At 44.9% G+C, this 14,544-nt stretch overlaps 1 protein-coding gene across 1 annotated transcript in view; it reads left to right on the top strand.

Annotated features, from left to right (window-relative positions):
- The window catches only part of trps1 (trichorhinophalangeal syndrome I), a 184,332-nt gene that overhangs the window by 104,787 nt on the left and 65,001 nt on the right, over positions 1-14,544 (top strand). The window contains 1 exon segment of the mRNA XM_080443079.1: positions 5,866-6,676. Coding sequence (XP_080299205.1) covers positions 5,866-6,676 — 811 coding nt within the window.

Here is a 14,544-nt window from a genome sequence, read left to right as displayed (position 1 = left end):
CACACACGCTACAGCTGCTGCTGCTACCACTACTATTAGAAATACTATTTGAATTACTATTTGATTAAAAAACCTCCCCAGAGCAGCTTCTTCTCCTGGAGAGGATCAGCTCACTGGTGTGGAACCTTTAAACATCTAGTCAGTGCACTGAGCTGTGTGTGTGTGTGTGTGTGTGTGTGTGTGTGTGTGTGTGTGTGTGTGTGTGTGTGTGTGTGTGTGTGTGTGTGTGTGTGTGTGTGTGTGTGTGTGTGTGTGTGTGTGTGTGTGTGTGTGTGTGTGTGTGTGTGTGTGTGTGTGTGTGAAAGGATGGGAAAGCGAGTGAGTGATGATCTGCCCATATGACGTCGTGTGTGCTTGTGAATGCGTAAGACGGCGATCATGGTTATGTGCTTGCCTGTATATGAAGGTGTGTGTGTGGCCTGCTACATAAGGCAGCCTCTGTTTCACAGACCGCCAGCAGCATAGAGAAAACACACACACACACACACACACACACACACACACACACGCGCACACACACACACACACACACACACCACTTATTTATGTTGTGGATTTGCACAAGTGATAGAAGGAACACGATATGGAGAGACGGGTGAAGAAAGATGGATGGAGTGGGCGGGGGGTTGCCATGGAGAGAGACACAGCATTAGAGAGAGAGAGAGAGAGAGCGAATGAACAAGAGACGGATAGATGTTTTAAATGTTGTCCGCTATTTGAGTATTGACCCAGAGCACTGGAGCATAGTGCTGGGAGTCTGATGTCATAAAGTACAAATTACACACGCGCGCATGCACACACATGCACACACACACAAATCAGGCCTATTTGATATATTCTCACACATACGCACGCACGCACGCACGCACGCACGCACGCACGCATGCACGCACACACATGCACGCACTCAAGTACAGATAAATTACAATTTGACACAGGCATCTTACTGAGATTTCTGCTACAAATCGATGAAAAGATTTAAACGTTTGATATATATCTAGGAGAGAAGAGAGAATGAGGGAAGGAGGAGAGAGAGAGAGGGTGAGAGAGGGGTGGTGAAGGTGAGAACAACAGTCCTTGTTATTTGGAGTGCAAATCAAATAAAACTATAATGAAGACAGTTACACAGGGGCTTCTGAGATCAACCTCACCTGAAATTATAGACGGAGACAAGCTGACAAAATATATAAGCATAAATAAATAACAAGAAATTGTGATTTAATTACAAACGACTTGGTGTTAAATTGAAGAAAACTGGTGACAAGCTGCATGGTTTTTGTTTGTTCCACACTAAAGCACAGGGTCCCACTGTGGTATGTGGTAAACACACAGAACACCTGGTAGCAGGCTGGGTTCTCAAGCACACAAATAACACTTTTTGTCTCAATTTTCTCTGCACTCGCATTGTAAAGAAGACGTTACAAAGACTTTGGCGCATTCAAATTAAAACATTCCATTTTGCTACTCACCGCTGACTTTGAATTGATTTCTCTTGCGGAATGACTTTGAAAAGGTTGCCGAGATGCTTTACCGTGTAGGTTTGACTTCATAAAGCAATAAACTCCAATTCTGAATGCCCGTAGGGGTGCAACAGTTCACAAAATTCACGGTTCGGTTTGATATTTTGGTGTCACGGTTCTATAATTTTTCGATACAAAAATAACAGCAGAAATGTCTTTGATTTGTTTTTATCATAATTTATTATAGTTACATATTTTTTGTTTTAACTGTGAACAATACCCAACTTCGGGGCGGCAGTGGCTCAGGAGGCAAGAGCGGCCGCTTGGGAACCGGAAGGTTCCCAGTTCGATCCCGGGCTTGCCCAGAGTTAGTATCGAAGTGTCCTTGAGCAAGACGCTGAACCCCTAATTGCTCCCGAGCAGGTTGGTATCTTGCATGGTTTCCTCCACCATCGGTGTATGTATGAATGTGTGTGTGATTGGGTGAATGTAATGCACAATCATTGTAAAGCGCCTTGGATAAAGGCGCTATATAAATGCACCATTTATTTCTAGGGCACCGGCCTGTAGGGTCTGGTATAATGAATCAGCCAGTCATCCTATTATTGGTTGAAATTAGTAGTACCTGATGATGTAATCATGCATTACATTATTGTTTGACAGCAAGTCATTAAGATTGGACTCTTAGGGACTCTTGATATAAAATACACAATTATTTTTATTTTGACCTATATTTTTCACTTACTGTATGGTAGAGTATGTGGTTGCAGTAGGTCTACCTGCTGTTGGGTAGGACAACTACTGGTAACTGGTTGACAAGGGGTATTGCAAATTGCAATTCATCTTCTGCCTCAGTGAGCGTCCCATTCCCAGTAGACATTTCTGCGTTTGTGCCGTGACGCAGGTTCAGATCACTGGGAGTACATGAAAGTTACGGATTGCAGTTTTAATTCATCCATTTGTAACTCAGAGAGTGGATGGATTTGGTTACAGTCTCTGAGATAAGATTAACACATTTTACAGTGTTTGCATAGATCTTCCCTCAGATGCAGCCAAAGACGCCTTCTAGAGTCTCAATTCCAAGCTCTGTTAACAAAACGTTGGATCACTGCCTGGCTGACATGACTGACCGTCTGTTTTACTGGCTGACTGCCTGACCTGATCTGTCTGGCTGTCTGTCTGTCTGACCGACTGACTGACTGACTGACTGATAGGACTGTCACAATTATTACATAATTGTCTAATCACAATTATTTTAGATAATCGCAAATGTTTTTTGCATAATCGTCATAAACATTTCCATGTTAAAAATGTAAAGTATGTTTTCAAACATTTTCAAAAATAGTGGAAATAGCCGATCAAGCTCAAAACGTCCTATTCGTGACAGCCCTACTGACTGACTGACTTAAGGGACCCGCATGCTACCAAATGAGGTGGTCACCTTTTACGTGATAGAGAGAGCGCTCTCTATGATAGAGAGAGCTCTCTCTATCACCACCGCGGTGATAAGGTGATAAGGTGACCACCGAAAATGGTAGCATGCGCCCCCCTTAACTCCCTGGCTGCCTGAGTAACTCCCTGGCTGCCTAACCTGAATCTATTGATGGCCTTGTTGCAGCATTCGCATATGTGAAATAGAAACTGAAATGTCTTTAACATACTGCTGCTACACACAACCCAGCCTTCAGCTTGAGCTTTAAACACACTTGTACATGTATAGCAGAGTTGCTCTACCTGATACCTGTTGTCACCCTTGGCTTTTGGTTAACCTAGATAAACCTTTGGATGAAAGGTAGATGTTTGGGTTCCATTGCGGTAGATCCAGGTTCAAATCCAGGTGGTAAAATTGGGGGCTCGCCCATATTTCCCGGTGGGCTGGAAGGCAAAGGGGTTAATGCTAGTTTAGTGAATGTAGCAGAGTGAACACTGGGTTATACTTACGTAGTTGCACGCAAGGTATCACACACCATGAATAGCAGATCTACAAGCTCACAACACGTCACGCTGTGATGTGTTGAGCTTGTAGATCTGCTACTTTAGTTATGCGATACCACCGTGCAACCACATCCATTCAGGAGACCCAGGTTCAAATGGTTATGTTTGTGCCCTCAGACATGTTTGTGCACGTGCGCGCACACACAAACACACACACAAACACACACACACACACACACACACACACACACACACACACACACACACACACACACACACACACACACACACACACACACACACACACACACACACACACACACACACAGATAATAATATGCACTCGAAAGGGGTTTCACCAACTAGTTGACTAGTATAACCACTAGTTGGCAGCAGTCAATATACAGTATGTAAGGTAATCAACAACTAGTAAATGTCAGCGGTCGTGAAACCGCTCACATGTGTCTTTGTCATGTGCTGTCAGGTCCTCAGTACACAGTGAACACAGTGAACAAATTTCACTTTAATTAATATGACAGACAAAGTGCAGTACGTGGCTTGCATCAAGTTGGCGTATCCTGTGTCTGATTTTCCATTGGGAAAGGGACTGATTGAGGGTGTACAGTATGTCAGGCAGATGCTGCCTGTTGACAGCACTCACGGAGAGAGGTGGACTGGATCAGCAAAGAAAGAGAAGATTACCGTTTTGTGTGCATCTGTGACAGAGAGAGAGCGTGAGTGACTGAGACTGTCTGTTCGTGTGCGTGTTTGGTGCTGACAAACAGAGAGGCCACTGTCTCTTTGTTCAGCATCTGGAGGTGTTTAACTCCACAAGGTAGAAGGTAACGGTACACACACACATAAATGCAGACATATGTTTTCACTGGCAATATTGACGGCTTTTTATCTTTTAAAAGTCCAAATCATATTGCTTAAGCCATTCCAGGATAAATATACACATCTCTTTTTTTTATGATGGTAGAACTTTACGTTATTGTACAAGACATTTTACTGGCTTCAGGAACATAATGGAGAGTACTTGGTGTTTATCAGAGAGAGGATAATATTGAAGACATGCATTTGTTTCATAGGGAAGGGGAGAGGAACACACACACACACACACACACACACACACACACACACACACACACACACACACACACACACACACACACACACACACACACACACACACACACACACACACACACACACACACACACACACACACACACACTTACATACAGGGAGAGAGTGGAGAGTGACAGTGTGAATTCATGCCTATTATTAATAGAAGGCACTCAACTTCATGAAGAAGTTGATTCCTCTGTCTAATTATATGTGAACATGTGCCAGAGTCCGTGTCTCTGCAGCGTCTCTGGAATGCAGTTCCGCTGCTAGCAGCATATATTTATTTCCCATCAAAGCTTGCCGCTGGCTCGTCTTGCCCAATATGTACAGTATATGCTTCCTCCCACGTCAATCATGTGGACTACAGTCCTGAAGATTGTGGGCCACTGCTAGCCTTTTTTAATGATCTCCCTTACAGAGTTGGGATGGGATGTAGGATGATACGTTGATTGTGGTTTCAGCGATTGATGTAATCTATTGGTGATCTATGCTCATTGTTGTCAAAACCCGGGGCGATTTTGCGGTGGAAAATCGTGCGTTAAATGCAGACTGCTTTTTATTTTCTGGAGCAACATTTCTCATGTTAATTAATCCTGTTTGCTTCCTACACAAAGCCTGCCGTTTCTTTCTCCTCTGACACCTTGTTGTAGCCTGTTAGGATTTGAGGTAGACTGTGGGAGACAGACCGGTCTATACTCAAACCATACCAACCTCATTTTATAGACGAGTCTCAAGGACATATCCTTGCGGACACAAAAATGACAACTGCCTAGAGCCCTTAGGCAGACACCCGCTTTTGGTCAATTGACTGATTAGTAGAATGAGAACTTTCCCACGTTTGATCTAAATTTGGGTGGTACCAGATCATGGTCGCTCTCTCTGGTGTTGTGGCTGTGGGTGTCACTCACTTTGGAGAAGTAGTTTCGACAGGTGTGAGGGTATTGAGGGCACTGAGGACACTCTCTCTTTACTAAAATACCAATCCCAGTGATATTTCCACTATGCAGTACAGTATGTCCACATGGACCCTGCAGACGTCCGTGCGCATCCTTTTTTCTGGCAACTGTGAATCAACGCCATCCCACTGTTGTCAAAGATAATCTTGTCTAAGATAATTCTTAAAGTCAGTTCAGATAATAAATGTCACCAGTAATTGGACATTGTGGAATGTTTTTATTCCCGTTACACATCTGTTTAACCCCCCGACCTTTCCCTCTTTCCCTTTCTGTCTCTCTTTCTCTCTCCATATGTTTTTTCTGTTCCATTCCCCCTCTATATTTCTGTCTCTCTCGCTCCCTCCCTCTTTCTTTCTGTCCCTCTCTCTCTCTCTCTCCCTTAGGCGTGTGCACGCCTGCTGCCGCTGCCGGCGCTGCGACTTCACCGCCCCCGATTCGTCGGCCCTGCTCGACCACTTCAACTCCGCTCACTGCCGGGACTCCTCCCCCTCGTTGAGCTCGTTGACGACCAGCTCGTTGTTGGCCACCTCCCTGGCGACCTCGCTGATGACGCCGTCGCTGGCGCTCTCGGCCAACGGCTGCTCGGCGCCCTCCACCCTGGCCATCAAGGAGGAGAGCAAGGCCGACCTCCGCCTGCTCTACTCCCTGGCGCCGCCCGAGGCCAGGCTGGCGGAAGGAGGAGGCCGGGAGGAGGTGGGAGTGGGCGTGGTCAAGAGCGAGGGAGGAGACGAGAAGGACAGGGGAGAGAGGGAGAAAGGCTGGACGCTTGTAGACTCCAGGGGAGGAGGTGGCGGCGAGCGAGGGGGCGAGCAGGCCCACGGGTTACTGTGGGTGCCCAAGGAGCGAGTGGGGGGAGAGAGGTTGGCGGCGGACCGAGGAGGCGGTGGCGGTGGCGGCGGCAGCAGCAGCAGCGGCGGGAGTCCCTCCCTCTTCCCCTCGCCGCTCTCGCTGCCGTTCGCCGTGGCCAATCACGACTCGCACTCGCAGAAGAGGGGCGTGGCCTCGCCGGGCATGGTTTACCTGGGAGACACCAAGGCGTTTTTGGGAGATACCAAGTCGTACGGCGGCGGGAGGGCAGCGGGAGGCGAGAAGCAGACCCAGATGGCCCCTCAGCAGTATGGAGGAGGAGGAAGCAGTGGAGGACAGGAGGCCAAAGGAGGTTCAACTAAAGAGGAGTCCCAGTCCTTACTGCGGGTAAGACAGCATTTACTGGAGCTTCCCTTTGCCTCTCCTCCTATTCGTTCCTTTCATGTGTTTCTCATCTTCCTCCACCTCCTCCTCTCCTCTCTCATTCAGTCTCTGATGTTATTCCGTTCAAACTGTCAACAGACTGTGTATAAAATTCCATCACACAGGTTCCTTGATCACACAGAGTTATTTGTGTATTTACTTTTTATTTTATTTATCTATTTACATTCGTCAACTGTGTGAACATGGAGAACCTGTCCTGTTGTTATACGGCAACCTTGAGGCAAAAAGTGTCGGCTGCTATGGTTACCGCCTGTGTCACCGCCGGAATACTACTACTCCTCTTCCTGGTGGCCCAGAATGCATTGCACCATCATGACATCATGGGAGCGGCAGGGATGGATGTTGGGCTCTGCCGATGCCTTAGGCTTAGAGCCTAATTGGTGATGATCACACACTACAATATATCAGAATAGACAGAACGGTATGGGTGTATGATAGAGACTAGGGGTGTGTGTGTGTGTGTGTGTGTGTGTGTGTGTGTGTGTGTGTGTGTGTGTGTGTGTGTGTGTGTGTGTGTGTGTGTGTGTGTGTGTGTGTGTGTGTGTGTGTGTGTGTGTGTGTGTGATTTTGTGTTAGGGTAGTGGCTCTCTAAGTGGGATCCAGGGACCCTCAGGGTTCCTTGAGTGGGGTTATAAATGGACCCTATACAGGCCTGTAACAGGCCTGCGTACAAATGGACCCGTACACTCTCAGAGTTATGGAGTTCCTTGAAAATAAAAAGTTTGATAACCACAGTGTTAGGACTTGGACTGGCCATGCATGCGTTTGTAGACAGTAGACTTGCACATATGAGCTTGTGTATGTACTCTGTGTGTGTGCGTGTGTGCGTGTGTGTGTGTGTGCGTGTGTGCGTGTGTGCTGGCAGGCTGTAGGCAGGGTGGGGCAGCAAGGGCTTGACTCATTATCCAGGGTGTGGCGCTGTGAAAGAGAAAGACTGAGAGTGTGTGTGTGAGAGAGAGAGAGGGAGGGAGGGAGGGTGGGTGGGTGATAGAGATAAAGAGATAGGGAGGGATAGAGACAAACAGTCTTTTAAGACGGGAGTTGCGCAAGACTTTAACATAAAAAAACAAAAGTTTGGCAAGATATGACCTTTGTTGCTATTTATTCCTCCACCTCTCCTCACGCGACAATATTTTGGTCTCAGTTACCATGATACACACACACACACACACACACACACACACACACACACACACACACACACACACACACACACACACACACACACACACTCGCAGAGTGAGGTTGACTCATCGTTGGGCAGGGTTAGGGAGGGGCATGAATAGATTCTGAAATAGTTTTAGTGCACTCACGCACACATCTTGAAGCACACACACAGACAGACAGACAGACAGACAGACAGACAGACAGACAGACAGACAGACAGACAGACAGACAGACAGACAGACAGACAGACAGACAGACAGACAGACAGACAGACGCACCCGCACGTTGGCGAGTTTAGACGGAGGAGTTTGACGCTAATGGGGCTTTTAATGTTAAAGGGAAATCGGATTCCTCCGAAATCCAAAGTCACTGTCCAAAGTAGGAGAAGCAGACGAGAGATAAAAAAAAGGGAAGGATTGAGAAAACAGAAGCAAAATAAATCCAGTCATTACTCATTTAAAGTGTGTGTGTATGTGTGTGTTTCCCCTTGCACCCACACTTCTTTCTATTCTTCTGTGCATCGATCTGTCTCCGTCTCTCTTTTCCATTCTTTTCCTTTCATTTCCCCTCCTCTATTTGGTAGATGACTCGTCTTATACACATTGATCAATACACACACACACACACACACACACACACACACACACACACACACACACACACACACACACACACACACACACACACACACACACACACACACACACACACACACACACACACACACACACACACACACAGAGAGAGAGAGAGAAACAGGGTAAATGAAGACATTCACACTGCTGTTCAGTATTCAGGTATGGAAAGAACTCTGCTTGGTGTGGAGAGAGGATATAGCATATATACCTCTTTCTGCAAGGCTGCACACTGCAGTGGAGCCCTGGGCTCACACACTCCTCACAGCTCCCCTGGTTTAAATCAGAATTCATCGCTTGAGAGAAACGTATTTGCATTTCATGTCCAAAGTGTACCGTCAGAGCACTTTGTACGATGACTTGACCGTAAAATGTCAGCTCCTATTCGACATATGTGTGTGTGTGTGTGCGCGTATATATATCGTTGCTGTCGGGCAGAAAACCCTTATTTCCATATTCTAACTTTTTGCGTTTTTTTTTTTTCCCACCGTTTTGGACATACAGTATGAGGTTTCCACCCGACATAGACGAGATATATATATATATGTATATATACAGTGTATATATATATATATATATATATATATATATATATATATATATATATTTATGCTCTTGTGGAACCTGGAGTTCTTGACTGAAGGTTGAGCCAAGACTGTTTTTAAGTGAGCAAACTCAACAAAAAGGTTATTCACACACTTAAAGGACACAATGTGAATGAACACACGGCTAAAGTCAGAGGGTCAAGCCATCTTTTTTTAGAGACAAAGCGTTACATTGCACTGGAGGGAAATTGACAATACAGTGATATAAGTAAGTAAGTAGACATGTGGCCCCATAGGTCAGTATACACTCTCCTGTTTCTGTAGAGCAGTGGTTCTCAACCAGTGGTCCGGGGACCACCAATGATCCTTGAGGGGGTTCCAGGTGGTCCCCAGCTAAGTGATGGAGAGTTGGTAACCAAATGGACCTTTTATTAGGGTCCCCTCCTTTTCCCCCCCCTCTACACCAAATGTCTTTGCTGAAAATACAAGCTCACAACGCGCTGCAAGCTTGTAGATCGAATGTTTGGCAAATTTTCTCCCCAAGGTGCGCCCTATATGATTCATGTGATTAAAACGAGGTTTTCAGTTCCTTTTAAGAGTTTTGAGATGATGGGGGGAGTGGGGGGGCGGGGGGGGGGGGGGGGGGGTAGAAAGAGACATATGGAGTGAGAGAGATAAATGAGAACGTGTGCTTTTAGCACATCACAGTAGAGTTTCATTAAAGTTTTTTTTTCCCGTTTACATTTCCGCTGCCTGACAGAGATAATTATGTTTAGAGGCGTGTGAGCATACAAGTTAGACACACACACACACACACACACACACACACACACACACACACACACACACACACACACACAAACTCTCGATATTCCCCTAAAGCACTCTTAACTTTAGCTACTTTAGCTTTAATTCACCCATGTTCCTGATGACGATGCTTCCTTCATATTATGTGTGTGTCTACTGTGTAACTCCATGTTAGCCTTCCACTGTTCTGCCCTACACTGTTTGCTGTAGGGCAGAAACCTCTTATCTCCATATTCTAACTTTTTGTGTTTTTTTTGGTAAAATAACTTGATCATACTACAGCATCACACAAAAGTGTTACAAGTAGCAGATCTACTGCTACTTTTGCTATTTTTTTATTTGAATCCTGAAAAGTAACAGTTTTGGACATATGAGGTTTCCACCCGACAGAGACGATATACTGTATACAGGTATATATGACGGCATTGTGTGTGTGTGTGTGTGTGTGTGTGTGTGTGTGTGTGTGTGTGTGTGTGTGTGTGTGTGTGTGGTAAAGAAATTAAATTAAATTAACTGGAGTTGAATTCAGCTTGTTATCCCTTGTGTTAATAATTAAACATCACCTTATATCCACCACAGGAAATTGTATAGCTTATGCTTTGGTATTGTTTAATGCTTGTTTTGTAAAACAAATTAAAAAAAAATATATATATATATATATATATATACACACACACACACACACGCAGTAATAGTGAAAAATGGAGACAAGACAAATGGGTTACCAAGAAATTGCTTGCTTGTGTTTTTTTTTATTCATTTATTTCATTTTGTTAGTACTGTAGCTATAATCCTTTATTGCACAGCCGTGTCTTAATGTATGTTTTCCACCCCCAAAGTCCAGTCATTTACTGTGACCTACGATAAACAACAGAGCTTCTGTGGTGGTTTAATGGTCTGAAGCCACAGGAAGACTCCATCCAGCGTGCATTATAAATGAAGCTAATAGAATCAAATCATTTATAACGGTTTGGGTGTTATTAAAGCAAAGGTTATAGAATTGTGTGTGTGTGTGTGTGTGTGTGTGTGTGTGTGTGTGTGTGTGTGTGTGTGTGTGTGTGTGTGTGTGTGTGTGTGTGTGTGTGTGTGTGTGTGTGTGTGTGTGTGTGTGTGTGTGTGTGTGTGTGTGTGTGTGTGTGTGTGTGTGTGTGTGTGTGTGCTGTAACTGGGAGAGATGACCTCAGTATTACTGGTAGTCCTTGGACCAGTTCTCTCTGTCTGTCTGTCTCTCTCACTCTCCCTTCCTGAGACACGCACACACGCATTTACACGTGCACACGTGGAGTGGCCTGCTCTGGTCTGCTCGGTTTGTTTGTCTAGCAGACATATTTCCCATCAGGACACAGACTCAAATAAACAGTCGTACTGGAAGGAAAGTCTGTGTGTGTGTGTCTGTGTGGCCGTGTGTGCGTATGTGTGCGCGAGAAATTCAGGCCACTTTAGTTTGACAGAAACCTAATCAGAAAGCCTGTTTGTTGTAGTTATGACGTGTTTTGTGTGTGCGTGCGTGTGTGGGTGTCTGTGTGTGTGGTGACATTGGCATATAATACGTTGGCAGATGAGTGTGTGTGTATGACTGAGTGCATGTCTATATGTGTGTCTTTCCTTAATGGGACTGTATATGTTTTAGCTATGACCTGTGTGTGGCTTTATGCTCAGTGGCAGTTCACAGCGGCCTCATTGTCTACCAAGAATATCACATTTGGCCTAAAAAAATACATTACGGCATTCAGACCGCATTTAGACTCAATTTGGCCGTCCCATGCAGCCTGCACACGTATTCCAGCTGACAATACTGGTACCAGTAAGGCAGCGGTGTGGTGTGGGATTTTTGGGTCTCACACAAGCCAATAAATGGCCAATTATCCCACTGTACCTCCTGTATTTTATGTGTATGGAGAGACGGGGCTATTTTGATTTGCTTTAAATGGGTGATTCAGAACTGAGTCAACCTGCTTTGCAGCATTAGTCGGGGTGGGGTTTGTTGCTGTCGGGTGGAAAGCTTGTATGTCCTTTTTTGTTATAATTTTTTTTATCTCCCAGCGCGTCGCATTGCGGTGCGTTGTGAGCTTGTATATCTCCCATTTTCACTACTTTAGCGTGACACTCTTATATGGTAGGGTTTAAGTATAGGGCATTCATTTACCAAAAAAACATAAAGTTGAAATATGGAGATATGAGGTTTGGGGCAACGATGAGCCACATACTCTCAGAGAGTTTGGACATAAAACACTTTAACCCTGGCGTTCCCAATTTTGGGGGGTGAATTCAGATCTACAAGCTCACCGCGCATTGCATCACGATGCGTTACGAGCTTGTAGATTGGCTATTTAAAGAAAATAATTTAGGACATTCTTTGTGGTTAAAAGTGATTAAACTGTTCAATCTATTAAAACGTTCACAGTAGATTGTCCTGTGTGTGGTTTGCTGTGTGTGTGTGTGTGTGTGTGTGTGTGTGTGTGTGTGTGTGTGTGTGTGTGTGTGTGTGTGTGTGTGTGTGTGTGTGTGTGTGTGTGTGTGTGTGTGTGTGTGTGTGTGTGTGTGTGTGTGTGTGTGTGTGTGTGTGTTTGTTTCCGTCTTCTTTCTACTAGGTTTGATCCTAAATAGCGTTTCTCCACTATAAAATCCTGTTTCATTTAACTGTGAAACTGTAAAAATGGACCCGTATAAGGGGTGTATTCCCTTTTTTTCTTTTGGCAACAGCCTCTGCAGCTAATACTCACAAATAATCTGAACGGTTTTCAAGTTTTAATCGGGACCGACGCGTTGTCACATACGACAGCTGCCTCATTCCAGCAATCATTTCATTGGTTAGGACGCACGCCGGTCACACAAGATAAGCGTCTGATTGGTCCAGCCGTGCGTCAGTGAGACAGATGTTCCGTCCTCCCTGCCAACTGGTCGCCCAGGTGTTTTTCATCATGTTGACATGGCAACGGTAAAACACAGTGGTTATTTTAGCTCCTAGCTGTAATTTAGACGTTTACATCAATTACTGTTACAATCAACTTACACACACACACACACACACACACACATACACACTACTGGACGGGTAGTGAGTGTGTGTGTGCGTGAGCATTCTTTTTATATATTTTTCCCTGTTTTTCCTTTATCCATTACACATGTAGCCTGTCCCTCTCCCTCTCTTTCCCTCGCTCTTTCTCGCTCTCTTTTTCTCTCCTTCTCCATTTTGTGTAAGGCGGGAGCATATTACTGGAGGCTGTGTGTGTGTGCGCGTGTGTGTATGTACATGTATGTGTGCATGTATGCGTGTGTGTGTGTGTTCACACATGGAACCAATATTGAGGCCAGATGTTCATTCTGCTACAACAAGACCTCTACACGCAATGCTGGCCAGCTACACACACACACACACACACACACACACACACACACACACACACACACACACACACACACACATACACACACACACACACACACACACACACACACACAAGCACACACAAGCACACACAAGCACACACGAGCACGCAAACACGCACAGATGTGTAAGATACACTATTCTGGCAGCACTTGTGTAATTAGGAAGCTGATTGGTTAGATTAAATGTCCATCTGACCCCTGACCAATCGTTAATTAGAAAACCCGGTGTGTGCCTCCCCCTTCTTCCTCTCTCTTGGCATTCTCTCTCTCTCTCTCTCTCTCTCTCTCTCTCTCTCTCTCTCTCTCTCTCTCTCTCTCTCTCTCTCTCTCTCTCTCTCTCTCCTCCTCTTTTTTATCTTTGGCTTCATTCACACAATCATTCCTATGCCTGGGTGATTGTGACTGATTTAATTTTAAAGAAAAAAACAAAACAACAACAGTAGAGAAGGAGGAGCAAAGGAAATGCATGATGGTGTCTGTGTAAAAAAAAAAGAAAAAGGAATCATGAGTTTACTATATTCTGGGGCTAACATTAAATAGAAACAAGTGCGCTGCGATGCACTGTGAGCTTGTAGATCGGCTGTTTTCGGGGGAGATATTTAGTGTGCTGTAGAGTGAAAACAGGAGAGGGTGAAGTACAGAGCCCTGGGGGACTCTGGTTAACTGAGTATATCGTCGCTGTCGTGCAGAAACCTCTTATTTCCATATTTCGACTTTTTTGTAAATTAACGCCCTACTTGATCATACTACAGCGTCACACACAAGTATCAAAAGTAGCAGATCTACAAGCTCGAAACGCGGCGTGAAGCAACGCGTTTTGAGCTTGTAGATCTGCTACTTTAGCTGTTTTTGAATTTCTATCCTGAAAAGTAACAGTTTTTGGACATATGAGCCACCCGACAGATACAACATAGGGTTTAAATGGTGGAGAAAACAAGTGCCTGACGAATGACTCTTTGTCCCTTGTTTAGCTACCAATGCATACAGCTAGCAACACAAATCTATACAATCCTATGTAGAAAATCCCTCCTTTCTTCCTTCCGTCTGTGCCTTTCCTTCCTTCTGTCCTTCCCTCCTTCCTTCAAGCTTGCATCTTACCTCCTTGCGTTAGTGTATATTCACATCACACACATGCACATCGCACAGACAGACAGTTGTATGCTCAAGCAAACAATCATACACATTACAGAGTGATCTCTCAATCCTGATACTTTAATCCGCTACCATTCAAGTTATCTAGTCACACCTGTGTGTGTGTGTGTGTGTG

This window comes from Gymnoscopelus braueri, assembly GCF_963280865.1.
Source record: "Gymnoscopelus braueri genome assembly, chromosome: 11".
NCBI classification, from domain to species: Eukaryota; Metazoa; Chordata; class Actinopteri; order Myctophiformes; family Myctophidae; genus Gymnoscopelus; species Gymnoscopelus braueri.
Note: the sequence above shows the minus strand (reverse complement) of the source record. Positions and strands in the feature narration are given on the sequence as shown.